Source organism: Pelodiscus sinensis, chromosome 1, assembly GCF_049634645.1.
Source record: "Pelodiscus sinensis isolate JC-2024 chromosome 1, ASM4963464v1, whole genome shotgun sequence".
NCBI classification, from domain to species: Eukaryota; Metazoa; Chordata; order Testudines; family Trionychidae; genus Pelodiscus; species Pelodiscus sinensis.
This window is the reverse complement of record NC_134711.1, coordinates 181,484,105-181,507,561: the sequence shown is the minus strand read 5'-3', so window position 1 is coordinate 181,507,561 and position 23,457 is coordinate 181,484,105. Positions and strand designations below refer to the sequence as shown.

Sequence of the window (23,457 nt, the reverse complement as noted above, 5' to 3'; positions counted from 1 at the left end):
ATCCAGCCCTACAATTTAGCATTTCTGTCAAAAGATACTTTTCATATTTCCACACAAGATATAGTTTAGCATCTCTTTAGTCTGCTTATTATATAATAATTCAACTGTCCTGTGACAGATGCAAAATGTCAGCAGACCCAACGCGCAGCTGAGTTTGAGCTTGATGCTGTGCAACATCTCAACGATGCAGGGCATAGAGAATGAATTTTCTGTAGTGGGTGCAGCATTTAGACCAAGCAATTCAGCCAATGGCCATATTTAGTGATCCGTTGGGCTGGTTATTTCTAAGAGCTATTTATTTAATATTGTGGTAACTTGGAACTCAAGTACTGTGTCACATATATACATACATGTTCTATATATTTCATACATATACATTTGCTCTCCCTCTCCTCTTTCTCACCTAGGGACAAATCATGTAGATTTACAGTCTTTCCCATATGGGTACGGCCCACACAATAGTTGAAATAAAGCCTGAGATTGCAGAGGCAGTGCTTGATTAGATGCCAAATGGAAAACACAGGAATAGGTCCAGGAAAAAGTCATATTACACAGAATACTAAAGAACATGGAAAAATCAATAGAAAAGAAGGACTGTATAGACATCAAGTCTCTCTGTAAAGATCCCACAGTAAATATTCTGGGATAATTTAAGATGTTATAAATAAAGATTGCTTGATTACATTTATATATTGCCATGGCACTTCGAAGAAGCTGAGATTCTGAAATCTTAAAAAACCCCACTGCCAGTGATGTCAGTGTAATTTAGTCTCATAGAACATAACCACAGTTCAAGTCAGCGTTTCTGAGCTAGCAGCAGCCACAGCATGGGCCAGTCCTGTGACTAGATACGCACAATTCAGAGAGGGTTTGCATGGCCCATGCTGGCTTCATTGCTCTGGGACCCAAGCTAGCTGGATTAATGCACCCTGCCCCCAATGACTGGCACCTAGACATAGCCAATAAGGAAGAGAGAGAATGCTACGAGCAGCTAACTGAAATACTTTAACTAAACATATTTTAAATGAATCCAGATAAATACATAATAAAATATAATTTACTTGCCTGCGACACCTAGTAGTGGGGCACACTTATGGCAGGTTGACTTTCTCCCAAGCATTTCCCTTGCTGGTCATTGTAAGTTGCCTTATGTCAACCTAGCTGTGGAAGTGTCTTTCCTTAAATTTGCCTCTCGCCAACATTAATGCCTCTCTAGGCTAAGTTAGTAACCTCACCTTCCTGAACAGTGTAGAGTCACAGCCCATGTACTTTGGTCAACATGGTATCAGAGTACACACTGTGTTTCTTATTTCAACTGTTATTCGCTTTCAGAGACATCCCATAATGCCCCATGTTTACAATACAATCGTTACAATTGCTCCTAGGGACAAGATGCCCCGCGAATGCAAGTGAGACTGACATATTTTGGTAGTGTAGACATGGCCTTGCTATTGTTCTGCCCTGTATCACTCTGTCCTTTCAGTGATTCAGCCCTCCAACCAGGTCATGTTTTTCAAGTTTGGGATATAAATAATTAAAATAGCGATTAAAAGAGGGATTCAGGTGTTCCCTTTTAGGTCTGTCCCTGATGGTCCAGACACTTGTTTTTTCAGGGTCTTCCCCCCTCCCAGCTAGGTTCCCCACTGGATGATAGGCATCCATTGTGATCCTTCTTCAGGAGCTGCTAGAGGAGCCCACCCTCTCCCCCCGGCTCTGACCCAGGACCCAATGGTTGGCAACTAACGTGCCAAGTAGCTGCCTCACTGGATCACTTCCTAGCAGTCCTCTCACCTCTCATGTTCTTTCTTTGTAGGCTCGGTAGGTCACTGTAGCCAGGCCTCAGTCAGCAAAAACTCCATCATAGAAACTCATAGGCTATGTCTACACTGCAGGCTTTTGCCGGCAGAGAGTATGCTAATAAACCACTCATTAGCATTTGTCACACTCATTTGCATATTCTCTGCTGATGCTTTTTGTGCAAGAGGCTTTTGCGCAAAAACAAGCAGTGTAGATGGGTCTGTTTTGTGCAAAAAAATCTTTTACGTAAGATCCTTATGCCTCAACAAGGTACACTGCTTGTTTTTGCTTTTTGTGCAAGAGGTTTTTGCGCAAAAACAAGCAGTGTACCTTGTTGAGGCATAAGGATCTTACGTAAAAGATTTTTTTGCACAAAACAGACCCATCTACACTGCTTGTTTTTGCGCAAAAACCTCTTGCACAAAAAGCATCAGCAGCAGGGGCAGATGACCATTTTGCGGGGCCCAGGGCAGCACAATTTCGCAGGGCCCCCCTTTGCCATGACACATGCGTGGTGGCGCCACAACACATGCGCGGAGCTTCTTGAAGTGTGGGACCCAAGGCGGCCACCCCGCTCGCCCTGTCCTATATTCGCCCCTGATCAGCAAAGAATATGCAAATGACAGCATGACAAATGCTAATGAGCACTTCTCAAATGCCTGCAGTATAGACATAACCATAGAGTACAGATCAGCTCACCTCCACAGTCTTGCTGGCAAGTGAGCAGCTCTGTTCCTCTTTTAAGCTCCCCCTCCAGGAGGTTCAGTGGGGAAAAGCTTCGTGGGCGCAGAACAATTGCTTAACCTCTTCCTCTCCAGAGTGGGGTTTGTGCATCCCATTACACTGTCTGGGAAAAGATTCATATTTTGATGTCAATGATAATGGAGCATGGACTAAACCAGGGGTGTCCAAACTTTTTTCAAAGAGGGCCAGATTTGATGAAGTGAACATGCGTGAGGGCCGACCATTTTGCCTGACATTCTTTGAACCATTAAAATTAAATGCAAATTAACTATTTTATGCAAAGTTTATTGCAAACGGCATACTTTTCATTTCGTCACATGGATGACAAATCTAAACAGGTGTTAAATCACTCTGCCTTTCATATCTGAAGGCCAGATGAAAAAAAAATCCAGGAAGCTGAAATATATGTCAGGAACATTGTAAAGTACATTACATATTATTGGTAATAAAGGTTGTCTATCAACTTTTAAGTTAAAAAAATATGAACAGGAACATAACACCAAGTATACATGTTGTGTCCAAATATATTTATAACTGATTTAGACTAACTGACATTAACTGAGATTTTTACAATGTATTCATCTCAATACATATGGATTCGTTGGGGGCCATAAAAGATAGATACTGCCAAATTACCTGTGGGGCTGTATTAAACTGGAACACGGGCCGCAATTGGCCCGTGGGCCGGACTTTGGACATGCCTGGACTAAACACAAGGTTGCCTGGATACCTTTGTAGCACACAGATTAAAATTTAGACAGATTCCTCCTGAAGGTAAATATGTATTCATTCTTCGTGCACTAAAAGTACTGTATGTATTGTACATTATAATTACGTGCACTAGTTATACCTTGCTAAAAACAAGGTTTGAAAATGGAAAATGAAGTTTATCGGAAACACAAGAGAACATTAAACCAATCTCCTGTCCTAAATTTTGAACTCTAAAGTTGTCAACTTTTGAAAATTGATTGCAACTGAAACAATTGGTTTTGTTATTGATCTGCTGATCGGCTTTGTCTGGAACGAAGAGCTAATACTGATTCCTGTTGATGAAATAAAAATATAAAGAAAGTAGAAATAAAGATATTAATGACATGATAAAATATAATTTTAGGATAGTGACATCTGCTTGTGAACCTCTGCTAAATACTGCACTGTCCTACTACTGCCAACAAGACCCCAAATAAAAAGTGTTGTAGGAGATCATTTCCTGACTTTTTTGACCATGGTACTATTGTTGGAATCTCATTGAGTGTAAGATTCAAGCTACAGATACTGCAAATACAAGGTGCTGACTTTGATTAAGCTACAACTCACAGCAACCAAAATCATGTAGAAGATAATATAAATCAGAGTTTTAAATTGTGCCCTAACTTCTACTAGAGTCAAAAGCAAGAATAAGTGCAAAAAGGCTATTTCTTGTGATGAAGTATCTGATTAAGTTCTGGTTGACTTTCATTATACCATGTAACATTTAACATGGAATGACACTAAAAACATTACAATTGCTATAAATCTTGCATATAAAACATGAAATCTTACTGCAATTACATAGTTATGTAAATTCTCACTGTATTGAATGTTCTGCTTCATTTCTGTTAGTTAATTACATTTGAGAACTATGTAACTGAGTTTCCATTATTTTCCTGACCATGTGATATCTAGTATGATCCAACATCCTTGAGTTACCTGATTGTTCCCCAGAAGTGACATATAGACTATACTTTCTTGGAACTGGCATTTTTTACTTTAGAGGCCAAATTCTGGTCACATTCATGTTTATAATGCTAGAAGGAACCATTGTGACAATATAATTTACACAACCTCCTCTAAACCACAGGCCATAGAGCTCCCCTGAGCATGCCTTGAAGCCATTGGTAAATTTGACTTCAAAAGGATCAGGATATGAACTTTTTGGAAAGCTTTCTTTAATTTCATAAGGCATGCAGGGCATAAAAAGGTTATTATATGACTTTTTTGAAATATCCCATTTTTATTATACCAGTATATTTGCGGTCAGAAATGGAATTATATACATTCAAAAGCACCTCCATAATTCAGGATCCTAAATCCTCCTTTCAAAAGTGACTTCGGACATGAAGGAGCATAAATCACATTAACTTTCGATGAGATGTAGGCTGCTAAGTCACTTTTGAAAATTGTATTGGTAGTTCTTTTATTAAGACCATAATACATTTAATGGAGGAGTCAGGCATGTGATACAGTGATGATGAATGTGAACAGATAGTGGCAAATCACTGTGTACAAATAAACTGATGTAAAAAATCATCTCAACAAGATCCATTATTTGGGTAAGTCTACACTACATGGCTCTGTCAACGATGTAAATAATCAGCGGTCGACATCAAAAGCCTTTGTCGACCGCCCCGTTATGCCTCGTGTGATGCAGTTTACCGGGGCGGTCGACAGAGGCTTTTGATGTCGACCGCCGAGCATCGAGACTACCGCACTGTGCTGACAAACAGCTGATCGGCACAGCGCAGCAGCCATTTTGATGTAAATGAAGTAGCGATTATTTAAATCGCCGCTTCACTTTGCTATGCCTACAAAGCTCATCTACATGGCTCCGTCGATGGAGCCATGTAGTGTAGACATACCCTAATTGATCATGATCATGTCAGAGGAAGAAATTAAAAAAACCTGGTATTATAAAATAAAATGCATCAACCTTCTCACATACTCATTTTAGTATATAATATCACCCAATCAAAATATGAGCTGCATATTTAGAAAATATGTTTAATTATTTATGGGTGGGATTGTCATACACTCCTGCATGATTTAGGAACACCACTGAATGGGCACTTTCGAAAATCTGACCCTATTTCCATAAAATTTAGAGGCAAGCTCTAGCCTTATCAGATTTGTTTGAGATACACACTGATAGCAAACCTCTGTCTGAGATTAATTCCTGGAGATTCAGAACAATGTGCAGATTAAAAAAGAAGTGGTTACAGTACTCTGTAATTTATATTTCTTCATTTTTATTATGCAGCTTTAAAAAAAACACGCTAAGAAAAATCAAATGAAGAGGAAAAAATGCATAGTAGAAAAGCCCATGATTTAAGAATTATAAGGCTGGTAGATATGTGAATCTATGTCATAATTCATGTCTTTCTTGTACTTTTGAAGAAATTAATCTAATATGCAGGTCTTTAAAAACAAAAAAAAATTGTTTTCAGTTTTAAAGCCACCAAATCTTTCTTTCCAGTTGATAAAATTCAGCTGTAGGACCAAAAAATGCAGTCACCAAACCAAATGGGTCTCATTTTAAAAGGTGCATATATTGATTTATATTGGGAAAGAACACTAGATAGAGAAATCTTATACTTCATTAGGGGTTGCTTTAGAACAGAAAATTGACAACCACAATTCAGAATTATTCTTATTGTATGCTGTTATGTACAATAATCCTAGCTGAATATACTGTGATACAACAAATGCCCCCATTTCATTTCTTTCCTGATATTAAAGTTTAAAGGAAATTGTGAAGGTGAAAGTGCCTTTTTTATTTAATTATGTTTAAATGGACCTCTATTCAGAGAGCCTATGCAAACTCCTTCTTCTATTAAATTCAATGGAAGTTGTGCCATGGACATCTATGGAAGCAGAATTGAGGTCATGATTTGAAAAACATTATTTTAAATATAAATACGTGTCTCATTTGTTTTTTTTTTTAATCTTCCTCGGTCACCAGTGCAGCTGCACCTCTATTAGTTATGAATGTAGTCCTCCAGATAATGTGCTGACCTTAGTTATTTAGGCTTAGATTTTCAAAAGAGTCTCAGGGCATTAGGACCCTAATCCCTTGGGTCTAGGTTTGATTAACCATAGTCTGTCCAACAGTCCAAACAGCAAGTGATGAAAGTCCTTCACAAGTTACCAGGATGAGGTGAAATGTGAGATTCTGTGCACTGGTGGGCTCCTGTAATGGATTTGGCAGGACTGATGTAGGTGTCACTTTAAAAAAGGAAAACCAAAATCAGATTTTTTTGGAAGAATATTCTGGCCATTTTGGATGGCTAGCTGGTTCAGCTAATGAACCCCTTGGATTCTGATGAAGATGGGAATGAGGCTTCAGCAACATTTTACAGGTGATCATGGCTGGGGGCCAGACCACCCTGTCCCATGGTAAAAACCATAGGGACTGAGGGCAGTACTCAGGGGTAGGAAAACTCCCCTGGTGATTTTCTCTACATCATTCAGACTGCTTGGGAGGGTACAGCCTGGGAATAGGCAACCAGAGAGGTAATAAGTGTAATATTTTTCATGGCTTTAGAATATTTATTACTAAACATTAAAAGGAAGCACCTTTTTCACTTGTCCCTAGGCACGGTGGGATGGTTTGACTGGGCGCATTACCTTCAACAAAACAGATGGCTTAAGAAAGGATTTTGATTTGGACATTATTAGTCTCAAGGAGGAAGGAACAGAAAAGGTAAGTAACTGTGCTCAAACTGTGAGCCATGTGGTACAATGGGTGGGACTGTACTTGTTTAAAGGTGGACCTCATGCACCATGAAAACCTACTTTAACAGGGATATCTTGACTCACATTTCTTGAAAAAAGCTCACTCTACTTTTAACATTGCTTGGGTTAAAGTTGAAACACAGATTGGGAGAGAGCAAAGGAGCAAGAGGGGGCAAGGAAGAGGCCCTGCAGAAGATTAAAGCCTGAAGCAGGCTTTCTAAATGAGCCAGGTGGAGACATCTGGCAGCTGATTCCCTACAAGAGAGTTAAGCAGTTCTTAGGGAGAAGAAGAAGACTGACTCTGAGAAGCTGCTGAGCAGTCAGCTTTGGGAAGAGCAGCTACAAAAGGAATCCAGAGTGATTTGCCCTTATAAGAACTGACAAGAGACTTTGCAAAGGAACCACTCCCTCCCCTATGTCCCCCCAACCCAAGCTCTGAGGTCAGAGTCATGCTCTGAGACTGAATGTTAGGACCCTGAGTGGCTAGGGAATTTCTTTTTTAAGTGCTATAAAAGAAATATTGCAATTAATAATAAAGCAGCAAAAGATAAGGAAGAAGTGAATCATTAGTTCGAGGAAGTCTTAATAGCAACTCCCCCTGGCAGTGCATGGAGATGGCCCATCTGGCAAAACAGAAATGGAATTGACATTTCCACATTGCTCATGCAAGGTTCATCGAGTGCTCCCATGAGAGTATTCTGCTAAGGCTTTCCTAGGGCCCACTCTACCCAAAATGACTAACTCCCTTCAAAACCTTCCTGAGTGGGTGGCCACCACTGGCTAGGAGAGGAGGTCCTGGGTCACGCAGCTTGCCCCTTACCTAATCGGATGGGCCTGGGTTGCTTACAGGGCCTTATGGGCAGAGGGAGACCAAGCTTACTACACTCTAAAGAATGCCATATTGGATTGATTTGGATTCTCACCTGGGTCTATCAGAGGAAGTTTCAAGAGGAAACATTTTCAAAAGGAGGCAGCCCATGGGCCATCGCCCAATAGCTCTGAGATTTTATCTCTTGCTGGCTAACTCCAGAAACCATGGGTGAGATGACAGATAGCATTGGTTTGGAACAGTACTTAAAAAATCTTCCATTAGCAATAAAAGTCTGGGTACATTGGTTCCACCCAGCAACACTGCAGACGCCATGGAGATTATAGAACGATTTGTGGGAGCACTGCTCCTTCCTGCTTCCCCACAGTAAGTCAAGAGTCACTGGAGCTCCACTGGTTTTCAGCACCCCTGGAACATAAGGGGCCCACACCACTTGCTCCACTCCTGAAATAGTCATGCTACCGAGGAAAAATGAAATTAGTTGTGGTCTACTCTGTTGAGATTAAACAGTGTTCTTTTGGATAAGCTTCTGAACGTGGTGTTACATTCAAGCAAAGGTCAAGTAAAATCTCATTCCATCAGGATAGGCTTGAGAGTCTTGTAAATTGCAAAGCCACTACAGAAATAATCTGTGTTAAAAGGTCTTGTCTCCCTTATCTTCTCTCCCTTATATTACAGTTTACTAATTGTTCTGTGGATGCAAGTTGGACACCTATCCAGAGCTTCTTTTTGTTAAATAAAACAAAAATAAAGAATCCACATTTGTAGGCTTGCAGACTGGGAAGACACTAAAGAACCTAGCTCTCTTTCCCTTTTGAATACACACAAATAAGAAAAAAACGCCTAATCCTGAAGATTATAGACTGGAGCCTAACTGGAATAAAAGCTACTGCTGTTACCTCCAGCATTATATTGTCAGCTAAATATAATTACTAGAGGCAAAACTGAAGGATGAAGAAATCTCTGAATTTACTGGAACCAGCACAGTTCTGCTGTGTAGAGTAGAGGGTAGGATACAAAATACCCACTTAGAGGCTCATGCACCCTGTGCACCCAAGGAGCTGTGTTCAATGGGTTCCCTGTGCGCTAGCTAGAGAAACAAGGGCTCATGGTGGGAGGGAAAGGAGGGGGTGTGGGAGGTATAAATTAAGAAAAAGTTTTTGACTTGCAGAGTCAGTGCTTAGCACCAAGTAACAACAAGCTTATTTCTCCTCCTACTTAAAGTATGTGGCTCAGGGGATTTCCATTTTGATTCTGAATAATCATCTATAAGTTAACTGAAAGCTGAAATGTAATGACCTGTACTAGCACCCAGCTCTCCAGACTGGTTTCCCTTTTCATCTTTAATAAAGCACTCTGTTTATTTTTCTCTTTACCAAGGCTGCTGGCGAAGTTTCTAAACATTTATATAAAGTGTGGAAGAAGGTTTGTACACTGAGAAGTGATGCAAGAAACCTTCAGGTTGGGTCTTATAACTCATCCTTTGGGTTTTGCAAATGGATCTCAGATTGCAGTTTAAGACAATATTCCACCTTAGGGTGTGCTTTGTTGCGATAGAATGAATTCCCTTCTTAATCAAGATACACACACTAGTACTTTCAAATTGTAAAGAAACCTTAGCCGAATTACATTTTTTCCTAATAATATTTTTTTTAATTCTTAAGGGTTGCCCCTCTTCCTCCTCTGAATGAAGGCTAGGGGCTATAAGAAAAGCAGACACCTTCACAGCTGATCTCCTACCTTACACATTAAAGAGTCACCAAAATTAGGGTTTCAAATAATGGTGCCTGTCACAGTTTTAATGGTGGGTACTGTGCTAAATGTATGACTTATTGACACCTCCACAAAGTGTGTGCAACAAATGACTTTTCTAGTGTCAACTTAAGGTTCAATCTCTACATTAGCTCCTAGCATAAAATAGTACGTATGATTAATACACAATTCAGACATTCAAGAACACATGCAAACCAGAAGCAGGTTTAATTATAAACTGTCCAATTCATTCCAGGAATCTCATATTTCTTTTTAACATATGGGGCATGTCTAAACAGCAGAGCTAAAGCCTAAAAAAGCTATGCAACTTGAGCTATGCCAATTTCATAACTTAAGTTGAAATAGCTTATTTCAGCTTTTGGCACTGTCTACACAGCAGGAATTCCAAGAAAGAGCACTCTTCCTCCGACTTCCCTTACTCCTTGAAAAATGAGAGTTACAGGAATCAGAGTAAGAAGTCCTCTGGCTTGACATTATTTTGACGTGTCAAAATACTGCTTGTGTATAGACACAGACTACGTTATTTTGGAATAACGTTAGTTATTCCAAAATAAAGCTTCTGTGTAGACAGACCCATGGGGGATACTTGGCCCAATAGAAAAGGCACCAAATTGGGAGTCAGAAGAACCACATTTTATTCTCAGGTCTGCTGTGGATTCAATTATCCATAGGCAAGTCACTTACAAGGCATGATTCTCAGAAATGCTGAGCACCAATAGCTCCAACTGAAGTCATGGCCATGGCAGATGCTCAGTACCTCTGATAATAAGGCCCTTAGACTTCTGTGAGTCTCTAGTTTTCCACTAATATACAATGGAGATAATTTTTTACCCACCTTTACAAACTGTTTGGGATTTACAGATTCAAAATGCTGGGTAAATTAATAAATATTATATTTTGCATACATCTTTAAGAATGTTAAACTTTTTTCCCATTTAAAAATATTTTCTTTTGGCACTCTACCGTAGAGTAGCTTATAGTGTCCTATGGGTCTGTTTTTCTAATCTAATAAAACACATACTTAATAGCCTTTTTAATCTTCAGTGAATCAGGCTAAGGCACAACAGATTCCATTTTCCTCATTACTAGTGGATAGATTATCCTACCTGACATACAGAAGCTTATTGAACCAATCTGGCTTTTGACTCTAGGCATTTCATGTTGCATTGAATTAATTTAAACCAAATTACAATTGGTTCAGAACACAGACTCATTGAGAAGGGCATATTATATGTCTTGAATTTGTCACTAAACTGCAATAAACCCCTCCAAATTCATCATAGTGATGTAATACCTTGGCCTCATTCATCCTATGCCTTTCTGACCTTTTTCATTGTTAATACATCAAGACTGAACTACAGTGTCATTCCTTTAACTCTAACATACAATGGCCATCCTGATGTACTCTGTATACACTATGACTTTGCTGTTTCATGTTCTATATGACTGTTTTGTTCTTCCTCATTGCCAACTATTTAAAGCACACCAGTGTGTCAGGAAGTCAGCAACGCTGAGTATAATAGCTTTTGATTAATGTGCACTGCCCCAAAACAAATTAAAAGAAACTAGTCATTTATCATGGTCCCATATTAACTAAATATAAGGAATACCGTGTGTGTGTGTGTACATACTTTTCAGATCAATAATGCCAAATTGATTTCCTTCTGGAAGCAAAAGAAGCTTGAAAGAGAGGTGTGTGTGTGTGTGTGTGTGTGTGTGTGTGTGTATGGAGAGGAATAATGAACAAAGTTATCCCATTTAAAAATGTCATAGGAGGAGAAATAGTTAGCTAAAGAAATTAACAATGGGATCCAGGAGTTTTCAGCGACAGAGAGTTTGAATTATATAATTTTTATTGGAATATTTATAGAATAGCAATCCCCAAAGCCCCAATCAGGAGCATTTCCCCATTGTGTTGGATTTTGGACAAAGATACCTCCTGCCTCAGTGAATTCTACTTGGGTAAGCAGAGACTGGTCATCTGACAGTTGGTGGAGGCAAGTCAGCAGTTTCACTTTGTGTCTGATTTGGCAGACTTGTTGGCACCGAAAGCTGAGCACTCCAGGGTACGGTTGAAATGCATTGGTAGATCAGTGTGATGAAGCCCACTATTCCGAGGATGGAGTATGTCAGTCCTCCAAACCATCAATATGTTACCTTTCACACATTTTCAATTTAAAATATATGTATACTGAATGGACTTTCAGCTGGCACTGTCTCTTTAAATCCAAGGGAAATGGGTTAACTCTTTTATCCTAAGATGGTAGGTGATACACGGCAGCTCACTATAAGTCGCCCTGGTATGCATCCATTCCATGCTAAAGTCATTGAGACTTGTAGGAACTGATGCGTTATAAGTCCTCCCATTCCCTGCTCTTAAGTCGCACACAAACCCCCCTCCCCGCCCCCAAACCCACAATTTGCACAAATGGAAGTCAGCTGCGGGAAAAAAATTCCTTTTAGTTGTTTTGCTGTAAGTCCAAGCTTTTTGGAATTCATCTTGGACTTGTAGCAAGGATGGTCTATACTTGTGATGGCATTGTAGGCCGCTTTAACAGACCAGTGTATGGATCATTAAATGGGTTTTGATCAGTTAAATTGGCGGTTTAACCCACACAACATATACCATTTTCATATAGATTTTGCTCCCCCGAGTGGAGGGTGCGATTTCATTAGTTCAGGTTAAGATGAAAATCTTTCTATGCAATTAAAGTAAAACCTGTGGTGAGCTTTACCAAAATGTATTACTTCTCAGTAACAGATATTTTGATTCTGTATTTTTGGTTGTTGGACAATTAGCTTGGCAAGATTCTTTTTCTAACCTTCAAAAGCCTGGAATGTTGATACAGGGAATCTGCTTGCTTCATGCATTTTTTTGCATTAATTTGGTCGAAGGCCTATCATACTTCATTCATCAAGTTTTCTAATAGCATGGAAAGATACTGAATTCTCTCTAAACATCTTCTGAGTGTGTCATTTCAGCCTGGGTGTCTAACAATAGATAGATAATGAAAGCTCCATTTTCTGATTGCTGTACTCAGACGTCACTTCAGGGCCCAATCCTGTAAATGCTCATTGCTAGGGCCCTACCATATTCATGGCCATGAAAAATGATCACGGACCATGAACTCTCGTCTCCCTCATGACATTTGGTGTTTTGTGTGCTTTTATCCTATACAATTCAGATTTCACATGGGAGACCAGAGTTTCTCAAATTGGGGTATATGACTGAAAAGGAATTTTGGCGGGGGGGGGGGGGGGAGAGGGTCACAAGATTATTTTAGGAGGTTGGCAATATTGCCACCTTTACCTCTGTACTGGCCAAATGGAGAGCAGCAGCTGCTTGTCAGGAGCCCAGCTCTGAAGGCAGTGCCAACCATCAGCTACAGTGCAGAATTAAGTGTAGCAATACTGCTACTTGTCCCCCCAGCTCCTTTTTTGGATCAAGACCCCTACAATTACAACACTGACATTTCTGATTTAAATAGCTAAAATTATTACATTTATTATTTTAAAAATCCTATGCCCATGAAATTGACCAAAATGACTACTCATATGCCCTCAATTTTAGGGCAATAGGCCCTGATCCAAAAACCCTATATTTAGGCACCTAAGTCTTTGCTTTAGACTCCATTACTACTCACAGAACTGCTCAGTTTCCACCTAACCCTGTAGGTGCCTAGACCTATTTAGCACCCTACATTTCTGCTGTAAATATTCCCTAGGTGCCTATGTATCTGGCCTCTAGGCATGCACACTGCAGCCTCACTATAGGCATCTAGGCACCAATTCTTCACCAAAGCTCCACTGCAATCCACAGACTGGAGGAAGAGAAGTAGAGGAATGCCTACCTTGCTTGTGTGGCCTGATCTGGTGTGGGGGGAAGGGATGTTAAAGTGGAGACAGACACTCCTCCCCACCCCCCCAGCCAGAATCTAGTGGCTAAGTCATCAGAGAGGTGGCAGATCCCTGTTAAATCCCTTCTACAGCCCAGGGGGTACCTAACCATTGGACAAAGTCTACAAGCGAGCAGCTCTCCTTCATCACACACCGCCCCAGCTGCTTTGTGTGGAGACAGACAGGTGCCTAATTCCATCTCACAAGGAACAATTTTGGCTTCTAAGCCACTAGATTCCAGAAGAAGGTTCCAGACACACCTCTTCCCGCACCTCTTGTCTATACCCACCATGGGCTAGCAGGGAGCTGCCGAGCATGATGGCGTTTGCAGATGGCCCTATAAGGCACCTCTCTCCCCCATTCATTGCATAAGAAGTGTAGCTACCTGACTCAGGCTTTGTGGATTGCAGTGCTGTTCCTGTGATTTTTCTAGGCACCTAACAGTTGGGCATTGTGACTGTCGAGATTGGAACAGTTACATCCCTTTGTGGATCAGGCCCATGCAGAACAGTGGTTTTCACATTTGGCCTGATTCTTCAACATATCAGTTATGTGACTCGGTGCTAAGTGACTTCAGTAGGATTGAAGAGCGCCAGGCTGCCAACAGTGGGGGTGAGGGGCAGGGGTAGTTACCCCAGGGCCCAACAATTCAAAGGTGCCCCGGGCTCCCAGCTGCTTCTGCTGAAGCAGTGACACTGGCAGCGGCAGCTGGAGCCCTGGAACCTTTAAATCACCACCACACAGCATGATGCAGGCAGCTCTGAGGGCTGGCTGGGGTGTAACATAGCCCCTTCTGCCTGAGGCCTCAATCCTTCCATGAGTGCAGAGTCCCCTCCTCTCCCTCCCATGCTCAGGAGTCTGGCAGTTCTGAAGAGCACTCAGAATATTGCAGAGCTGGGCACTTAGGCATCTACTCAGCAAAGTACTTGAGCACATGTCTATACTTTGGGCACATGTATAGCCCTTTGAAGTGAATGAACTACTCGTGTTTAGCTAGACATGTGCTTACATACTTTGCTATTCTGGGGTCTTGTGCAAAGCTAGCTCAGTAACATTTTTAATTATACCTATTGAAAGTCAGAATATTTCTCAGGAGGAAAAAATTCTACATACAAACATGTGGGATCAATTATTATAGCCAAGTTTCCAAAACTATACAACTTTTAAAAGACAGACATTAACTAGTCACAAAAGAATTTGGAAGTTAGACCTTGAGATTATTAAAAGTTTGAATATCTGTGAAGCTGATATTTGTTTGAATAAATTCATTTTGCACCAACATAAAAATACTGATCAAAATCTATTTACATCAGTGAAAGCTTTCCCCTTGGCCACACTGGGCTCTGGATCAGGCCCTAAGGACTAGTGTTACTTCCTATTGTGGGGATTGGAATCTAAAACACCATTGTTCTTTAGTCTTTTGCATTTACCAACAAACATTGATTGAGGGTGAAATGCCATCACCTTGATAGTTCTCTCATATCAGTAGTCAAGAAGTGACAGGAATCGTTGTCTATGCCTTCAGCGGGTTCAGAGTAGAAGTAAAGGCCAGCACATTCAATCAATCTATTTCAGCACATTTATTCAAGCTTTTAATCTGTTGTATTGGAAAAGAAAGGTCTTGCCACATGTTTCAACTTTACCATTTACAAAAAACAAAACAAAACACCAAACACCACATCATGAAAATAGACATTTGACAAAGTCAACATGTTCCACTTTGGCAACGTGTGGTAAATTGGCAACATGTGGCAATTGGCAAATTAACGTATTTTATACTCTTATGGTTAATTCATTTCAACCTGCTTTTGAAAGAACAGTGTATTCCTAATGAATTTAAAATGGGATGTTGTACCCTTATTTAGAATTACAACCAGTTTTTTCCCCTGAAACATTTCATACTGCTGGTGTTTTAGTCTCTCACTGTGATGTATGGTATCAATGTTCTCTTTTTAGACTACAAACAATAATGCACATTTATGGCAAATTACACATAGTTTCATTGAATGCAATCCCAGAGGTTTAGCAGCCATTTATCTACTTTGTTTGGTACAGATTGGGGTTTGGAACTCAAACAGTGGCCTTAATATGACTGACAGCAATAAAGACAGATCTACCAATATCACTGATTCACTGGCTAACCGAACACTCATAGTCACTACCATTTTGGTAAGTCCTGCTGCACGGTGTCAATATTATTAACCATAGTGTAGAATAGACCATACATTGCTTGCATTGTTTTACATATTTATATGATGACCTCCTTTTTAGCCTAAACTCTGCACTTCATCTTTTGTGGTTCCCTGTACCAATGTACAGTTTGACAAATCATATTTCTAGCCCAGCATATTATTCACATATAGACACAAAATCCAACTGCCCACTGTTCATCTATATACAAGAGATATCACATTTTCAAATTAGGTTCAGTTTATCTCTGTATTTTGAAGAAACAATCTGTATTTCTTTCAACCAAGAAAATGTCTCTCGGAAATATTAAGCTTCATGGCCAGTGTGTACATTTTCAGAGTTCTCACTATAAATAAGGTTAAGGTGGCTGAAGGAGAAGAGCTTATGGAACAAAATGGAGAGAGGGATTCTAGTACATCCTCACCAGTGCTGAATGGAAGTTAGTGTGGGGAAGGGAAGATGTGCTGAACTGTGTAATCTGCTATGCTAATCCTTGACTTCCGGGCCAGTGCTGATTAATTCTGGAGAAGGGGAAGTTGTAGATTCTTTTTATTGCAACTCCCTCTGCACTGACTTTCCACTGCCAGAAGTCCTACACTTTAGGTTAAAGCTACAAAAGCCTGCCTTGCCCAGGATGCGAGCTATTTAGAACCTTGTTACAAGAAATTACAGAAATACCATGTGCAGAAAACCACTCTGCCTATGCTATTTTTTTTCATCTCTCAATGAATATATTATCCAGTTAATGGCTATATTTTTCACACTTTTTAAGGTTTGTTTTATTTAGAAAGTTGATATTTAGGTTCACTTTATGTATGATTCTTGGTCTAGTATTTATTGGACTACTGCAGTATCCTTACTTATCCCTTAACATGGCATATTTGGCCTGATTTTGGAGTGCTTACAACTCCTCTAAAGCTGGGAGTAAAGGCATTCAGATCCCATGTAACTTAGGCTCAAATACATTCATAGCTAATTGATTTGGGCAATTTACTAGTATACCTGAGATGACTTTTAATGGACACGGTAAATTACTTGCACCTGTACAATTCTAGTAAATCGAACTCTCTGTATATTGTATAAACTGAGATGATCTGAAATGTACCTCATTTCTGTTGCTACATGTTTGGTGTGTTTATTCTGTAGGAAGATCCCTATGTTATGTACAAAAAGTCTGATAAGCCCTTGTATGGAAATGACAGATTTGAAGGATATTGCCTGGATTTGTTGAAGGAACTCTCAAATATTTTAGGGTTCATCTACGAGGTCAAACTAGTTTCTGATGGTAAATATGGAGCCCAGAATGACAAAGGAGAGTGGAATGGGATGGTCAAAGAACTTATAGATCATGTAAGATTGAATCTTTCTGTCTTTATTCTGCTTTAACCAGAGATAGTTTATAAGAAGCCAAATCGAATGAAGTGTTTTCATTAGCAGATCACTAGTCATTTCATCACTAGCAGAAAAGCCTTTGAACAAAGACACATATTTAGGGTTTGCACTTGGGGGGGGGGGGGGGGATCCTTCCCCATTAGAACTGGGATATTCTAGAAGGGAAGAGGTACATTCTGCTAGGCTGTAGACCTGATCCATGGCTTATCTGACAGTTATGAGACTACCTGGGCCCCTCCATCAATAATAGTTAAATCCCTATAGCAGGAGATCCTGTCTGCCCTGCACTTCACTGCTCTGCAGTTCATGTGTGGTGCTGAGTCCCAAGCAAGCTCCCTAAATCACGCCCTGTCCTATCCATTGGAAAGGTACCCATATTGTTGTATCAAAGTATCTGCAAACACAAGGGAAAGTTTTAATTTTTTGGAGCAGTATTTCAGACATGTCCATTCTGCCTCTGGTAATGTCCTAATAATTAATTTTTTTGCTGCACTTTCCTGAGGTAAACTGTTTCAGTCGTACTCAAATCACTATAGCTCATCTGAAGTAGATTTCCTGTCCACAATAACCTTTAAGTAAGGAAACCACAAATTTTTATTTTACACTCATTTGTAGTTCAGCAACTAGGCAAAACTAAACCTGTTTGTTTTATCTTGTTTAATACCCACGGGAAAAGGTGGAAGGAAAGAAAAAAAATATACCGGTTGAAGGCAAAGAGAATGAGAATGTTTTCTAATCTGTGTTCCCAGAAAGCTGATCTGGCAGTTGCTCCTCTCACCATCACCTACGTAAGGGAGAAAGTAATTGACTTTTCAAAACCCTTCATGACACTTGGGATCAGTATTTTGTACCGGAAACCAAATGGCACAAATCCTGGTGTTTTCTCTTTTCTAAACCCTCTCTCTCCTGATATTTGGATGTACGTCCTCCTAGCCTGCCTTGGAGTCAGTTGTGTACTCTTTGTAATTGCAAGGTAAGTTTAAAGACTGTGTGAAAGACACACCCACTTTACTTGCTTTTCATGTATTGTTACACTGGTCACACAACATAGACTCACTCCATTAATAACAATTTAAATATATTCTAGATTTTTTTTCCAGTACCAAAACTACTGCATTCGGAGGAGTAAAATTATAAAATGTGCTAGTTACTTAACAGAAATGAAAATATTACGTACAACTGTTTTTCACCACATATGTTATCCCTTTGTAAGCACCATTCTTTTCAACTAACAGTACATGCAGTTAATAGCCAAGAGAATCTTAAAATCCTGTTGCTGAAGGGTGGGAGTCAGTTCAGATCAATTCACTCTGAAAAGTCAAGCTAGCACAACAGAAAGCCCAAGGGCTTTATTCTACAAGATGTTCCCACACCTCTCTGTCAAGTGGATTGTCATAGGCGATGCAAAGCACCAAGTATTATCAATTCCCAAGTGAGATCTGTATTCAAAAAGATATCTATGATCCAGGACAGCATGTTTAACTTCAGTGCTATACTGAAAATTAAATATATGCTTAAGTGCTGTCCTGGATCAGGACCTTTGCTACCAATGAACTCTAATACACTAAAGAGCTAGCTACTAATGAAATACAAGTTTAGAAACCCACAAATTGTGTTTAAAAGCTGAAAAGGAAAAATATGAAAGTATGATTGACAGAATTCAGCCATACTACTTTCTGAGCAATCCTAGTACATCTAGACTATAGGCTTTTGTCGACAGAAGTTTTGTCGACAGATATTGTCGACAAAGCTTCTGTCGACAAAGAGCATCTACACTACATCCAGTTCTGTTGACAAAGCAAGCCACTTTGTCGACATGACAGTGTAGATTCAAAGGACAGTGTAGCTGCAATAATGCCTTCTGTTGACAGAACTCTGCCAACAAAAGGTGTTATTCCTCATAGAATTAGGTTTATAGCCATCAACAAAACTGCTGAGTTCTGTCAATGTTATGTCAACAGAACTCAGCGGCAGTGTAGACGCAGGTATAGTTTTGTCAACAAAAGTCCATTTTTGTCGACAAAACCGTGTAGTCTAGACACACCCCTAAAGTCTGATATTCCAATAACTTTCTTACAGGAATAGTTCCTACATAAGTAGTCACACTAACTTCAAAATCTACTACCAGTATGAATAAGGGTTAAGTCATTGGAATAAAGATTTGTGGGATCCGGCATCTACATTGCACATGAGGCTCGATAAGAAATCCTTGCCTAAGTAATTTCAATATTTTATATATAAAATATTTTAACATCTTGGATGCCATATTTGAACCATATTATTTTTTCTGATGGCATTTGATATCTATACTAAGACTCAGAAAAAGGTCATATTTATTTATACTTTTTCCACTATTTGGAATTTATTGAGCATTTTTCTCCTCCCTAGGAATATACATAATTATTTTTCTGGGTTAGTAGTTTTCTATTACCAACACTTATTGTTTCCTGTTGACACCTCATAAAGCTTTTTCCATGATCCTATTATGTATTGCTTTGAATATAAAACAATGACATAATTCATACTCGTGAAGGAATAAGAGCATCAGCATAGATACAAGAAAACAAGTTTCAAATCATACAACTCTTCATGATCTAACTTATATAACAGATCAGGAGATTTACCCAACATTGCTCAGATCCTCAACTGAAATAAGTTTTGGTTTTACTCATTTAAATCTGTGCGCTGGGATGGGGTTGAGGATGAGGTGTTCAGTACTCAGGCTGCCCCCAGGAGAGAGGGCTGCCTCAGACCTCTCTCACCACAGCAGCTAGGGGACCAGATTAGAAGTACCTGTCCACAGCCACTCCAGTGAAGGAGTACAAGTCCCATAGTTGAGGGGCAGACAGACACAGAGACATGAGTTCTCCCTCATATACACCCCGAATTAGGATTTCTTTTCATTGATGAGCTCCCTTATTTACAAGAGCAATCCCACGGAGGTCAGTTTGACGTGGTTGTATATTTTTTATGGCCTGCCGAACAGCTTTCTTTTCAATGGATGCGCTCTTCAAAGGCACTCTCTCATATACGTGAAACTTTGTTTGCTGATTTCAGCACAAGTACCCAAGGCAGGCTACACTGATGAAGGGCAATTTGTGGATTTTATTGTTGTTTTGTTTTAAACTGCTTAGGGTACGGGTAAGGGACCATGGAACCACTCAGTGTAGTGAAATCCCGGGTGACAGAAAGAGTTCATCCATCACTGACGGCTGATATAGTATCAGCCATGAGACTGTGTACAATTAGTGATGATTCCCCACAAGCTCTTGCAATGGCTCACTGTAGCATGAATAATAGTTCTAACTGTACACAAATCATCTTCTCATTCATGGCTGATATTAAATCTGCCCGCCAGTGACAAATTAGCTTTGTTCTGCTGTTGTGCGCCAAGATTAAAATCATCCCACGCACTCTCCACCATAGAGCAGGGAGAAAGAAAACAAGCCCCAGCTTGCCCTCAACCTTGTAGGTTCTCTAGGAAAACCATGTCACACCCAGAAAACAGACAAAGCTTTAAGTATACGAAAGAATACACCAGATACAGCAAGTAATCAAGAAAGCTATCCAGTAGGCTATACCCAATGCACGGACGAGTGAACACAAACCCCTCAACCCCCAGTAAGAGAGAAATATATTATTGACTCATCATCCTTTGTATTTCACTCTCAACTGCTTAATGTTGCTTCCTTTAGGTAAAACCCAGTGTCTTGCCCTGAGAACAATGATGGTTCTCATTTTCTAATTTTAAAAAATCCTTAGAAATATCGAGCTTAGTTATTCTTATTCATTACTTATTTAGGAAAACAGGAGACTAAATGCTCAATTCAGCAAATGGCTTAATAGCGTTAAGAATAGGTTATGGTTCTATTCACGTCAATGCAACTTAAAAATCTGCTCGGGTGCTTTGCTGAACTGGTGCCTAGAAACAGTGCTAAATTAGTTGGCAAATAGTTATGCTGAAGGTGTTCAGTACACACATCCGACATTTAAACTTGCTTTCACAGGCTGGACTCCCACTGCACATCTAGAAAAAGCCAGAATAGTCCATTGACACCTCTAAAACTGTTTTTCAGCTGCTAAAGATTTGTTTTTTTCGCCATGCATTGAACAGGTCAATTTTCAAGAACTTTTTGGTGGGATACTGGAAGCATACTCTTACACACAAATCTTTACTATTCTAGCAGTGCAATAACAAATACACTTTATTCTTTCTTGTTGCACGTTCACTGAGAGAAATATGCAGGCATAATATTTATGGACATACCTGTAAATTTTTTCCCCAGTGGCATGACTCATATCTTAGTTCTCCCTAAGTATTATGTAGCATTATCATTGTCATTTATTTTTTCATTAAGTGCCATAATTAAACAAATAGCTATGCCTTTATCACTATTTATTAAAAGATACTAATTTTTACTGTTTTTTTTCCTACTCCATAATAGCTATGGCCACACCAATAATGTTCTGCTAAAATTTCTCTCTGTTGCCATCTTCATTTCATGTCCACAGATGACATCAGTGGTGGAAGTGCTAGAACAGATGTCCCACAGTGATATAGGCACAGTGTCATCTAACTTTGCTGAAAGAAACCCTATATAAGATAGTGATTAAAGGTCAGCAACCACCAAAAACTTGTCCATGCTACTGCTCCCACTGGTGGAAATGAATCAGTAGAAACAACAGTGGAACTATAAACAGACATTTCCTAGATTAGCCAAGTCCTGGAATACAATCATTGCCCTTCCCCTCCTCTATTGACTGTATTGAATTTTGTGCAGTACATTGCACAGAATAAGGCACACAACAACAACATCTGATATTTAATTCTAGAGAGAACGAGTCACCGATATACTAGTAAATATTAAAAATATCAACTGTTGCTACTTTTATAATAAAAAATTCATATAATAAAATAAAATCTGTCCAGTCTGGCAGAAGTAGTTTTGCTGACTGAACTTTATTGCTATTTTCTAGGAGTTGCCATTTTGTTCATTTAGTGATACATTGTTTTAAGTAATAAATGTGTGGCTTAGACAAAAATGTAAGAGCCCAGCCCTGGCTCAATTTGCAGTGCAAGAGTCGCAGCAAAAGAGCAGGCATAAATACTGTTTTCTGCTCTTTATAACATGTCAACACTGTAATTCAGCATGGGAGAATGCCCTGCAGAAGGCCTTGTATTTTGATGGCTTATGTGTAGTTTAGCTGGTGCATATGGGCCAGGGCCTCACAGGGGTGAGTTTCACCCTTTGTGAATAAATCTAGTTAAGAACAATTTCATTGATTGTATAAAGGTGGTTTTCATACTTAGCACAGTGAAAAACTTGCTGGAATGTAATAGCTTGATTTTGTTGTTTGTTTTTTTTAATGGTGTATGCAGAAATGTTTTATCTTTAATCTTTATATTGCCTCTTGCAATTATTTTTTTTTACTATTGTACTAGTGATGATTATATTGTTTAGTTAATGGCATCTTAAGCTACCTACTGTTTCAATTAGTAGGTTCATTACTATCAGTGTTCATTACTTTAGCTTAGTGTAGTGCTCTGGTTGTAAGAGTGCATAAATTCAAAGCTTAATTATATTGCTGAAACAGTAATTAAAATGTATTGGCATGACATTATGAGTATAGCTTTAATAGACAAACTTCATCAGGAATGTACCTAATGTGCTCTGCAGAGCTGAAAAGCAGCAGGCAGGGTACCATGGGGAGGAACAAATTTTAAACTAACTTTGCCAACTATTTTGCCGATGAGAAGGGGGTAAATATTTTGCATTTTCAGCAAGATGAGCTGGGAATTGAGCAGAATTCTTTCACTCATTAAGAGGAAACTGGCTGCCTAATTCTCTATACATGATACTGAAAATATACCCCATGGCTTTTAAACACTGAAATTACTCTCTCAAAGTAGCAACAATAACTTCGCCTTGCTATTGGAGAGAGAGATACAAAAATTCATTTCTTAACACCAACATGTCTTGTAAAATAGGGTTGGTTTTTTTTGTCATGCCCAATAACAGTTCTTTAGAGAGAGAGTACTCCAAAGGGAGTGCATTAAGGGTACATCTAAACTACACCCCTCTTTTGAAAGAGGGATGTAAATTGGACATATCGAAATTGCAAATGAAGCCGGGATTTGAATTTCCGGTGCTTTGTTTGCATAATCGCATCATGGCATTTTTTAGAAAAAAGCTATTTCGAAAGTGAAATCGCAGTCTAGACACGGTTCTTTCAAAAAGAAAAGCCTTTTTCCATAAGATCCCGTAAACCTTGTTTTTGTAAAAATGAGGTTTATAGGATCTTACGAAACAGGCTTTTCTTTTTGAAAGAACCGTGTCTAGACC

At 39.4% G+C, this 23,457-nt stretch overlaps 1 protein-coding gene and 1 long non-coding RNA gene across 5 annotated transcripts in view; one reads left to right on the top strand and one right to left on the bottom strand.

The window, feature by feature from the left end:
• Positions 1-23,457, bottom strand: part of LOC142820917 (uncharacterized) — a 155,066-nt gene that overhangs the window by 62,739 nt on the left and 68,870 nt on the right. The window lies entirely within an intron of this gene.
• Positions 1-23,457, top strand: part of GRIK1 (glutamate ionotropic receptor kainate type subunit 1) — a 206,390-nt gene that overhangs the window by 148,705 nt on the left and 34,228 nt on the right. For all 3 annotated transcript variants that reach the window (XR_012897930.1, XM_014575046.3, XM_075910575.1), the window contains exons 8-11: positions 6,893-7,000; positions 15,587-15,700; positions 16,868-17,071; positions 17,863-18,086. Coding sequence is in view for 2 of the 3 variants with exons in the window: in XM_014575046.3 (XP_014430532.2) it covers positions 6,893-7,000; positions 15,587-15,700; positions 16,868-17,071; positions 17,863-18,086 (650 nt within the window). In the remaining variant the exon portion in view is untranslated. The remainder of the gene's footprint in view (positions 1-6,892; positions 7,001-15,586; positions 15,701-16,867; positions 17,072-17,862; positions 18,087-23,457) is intronic.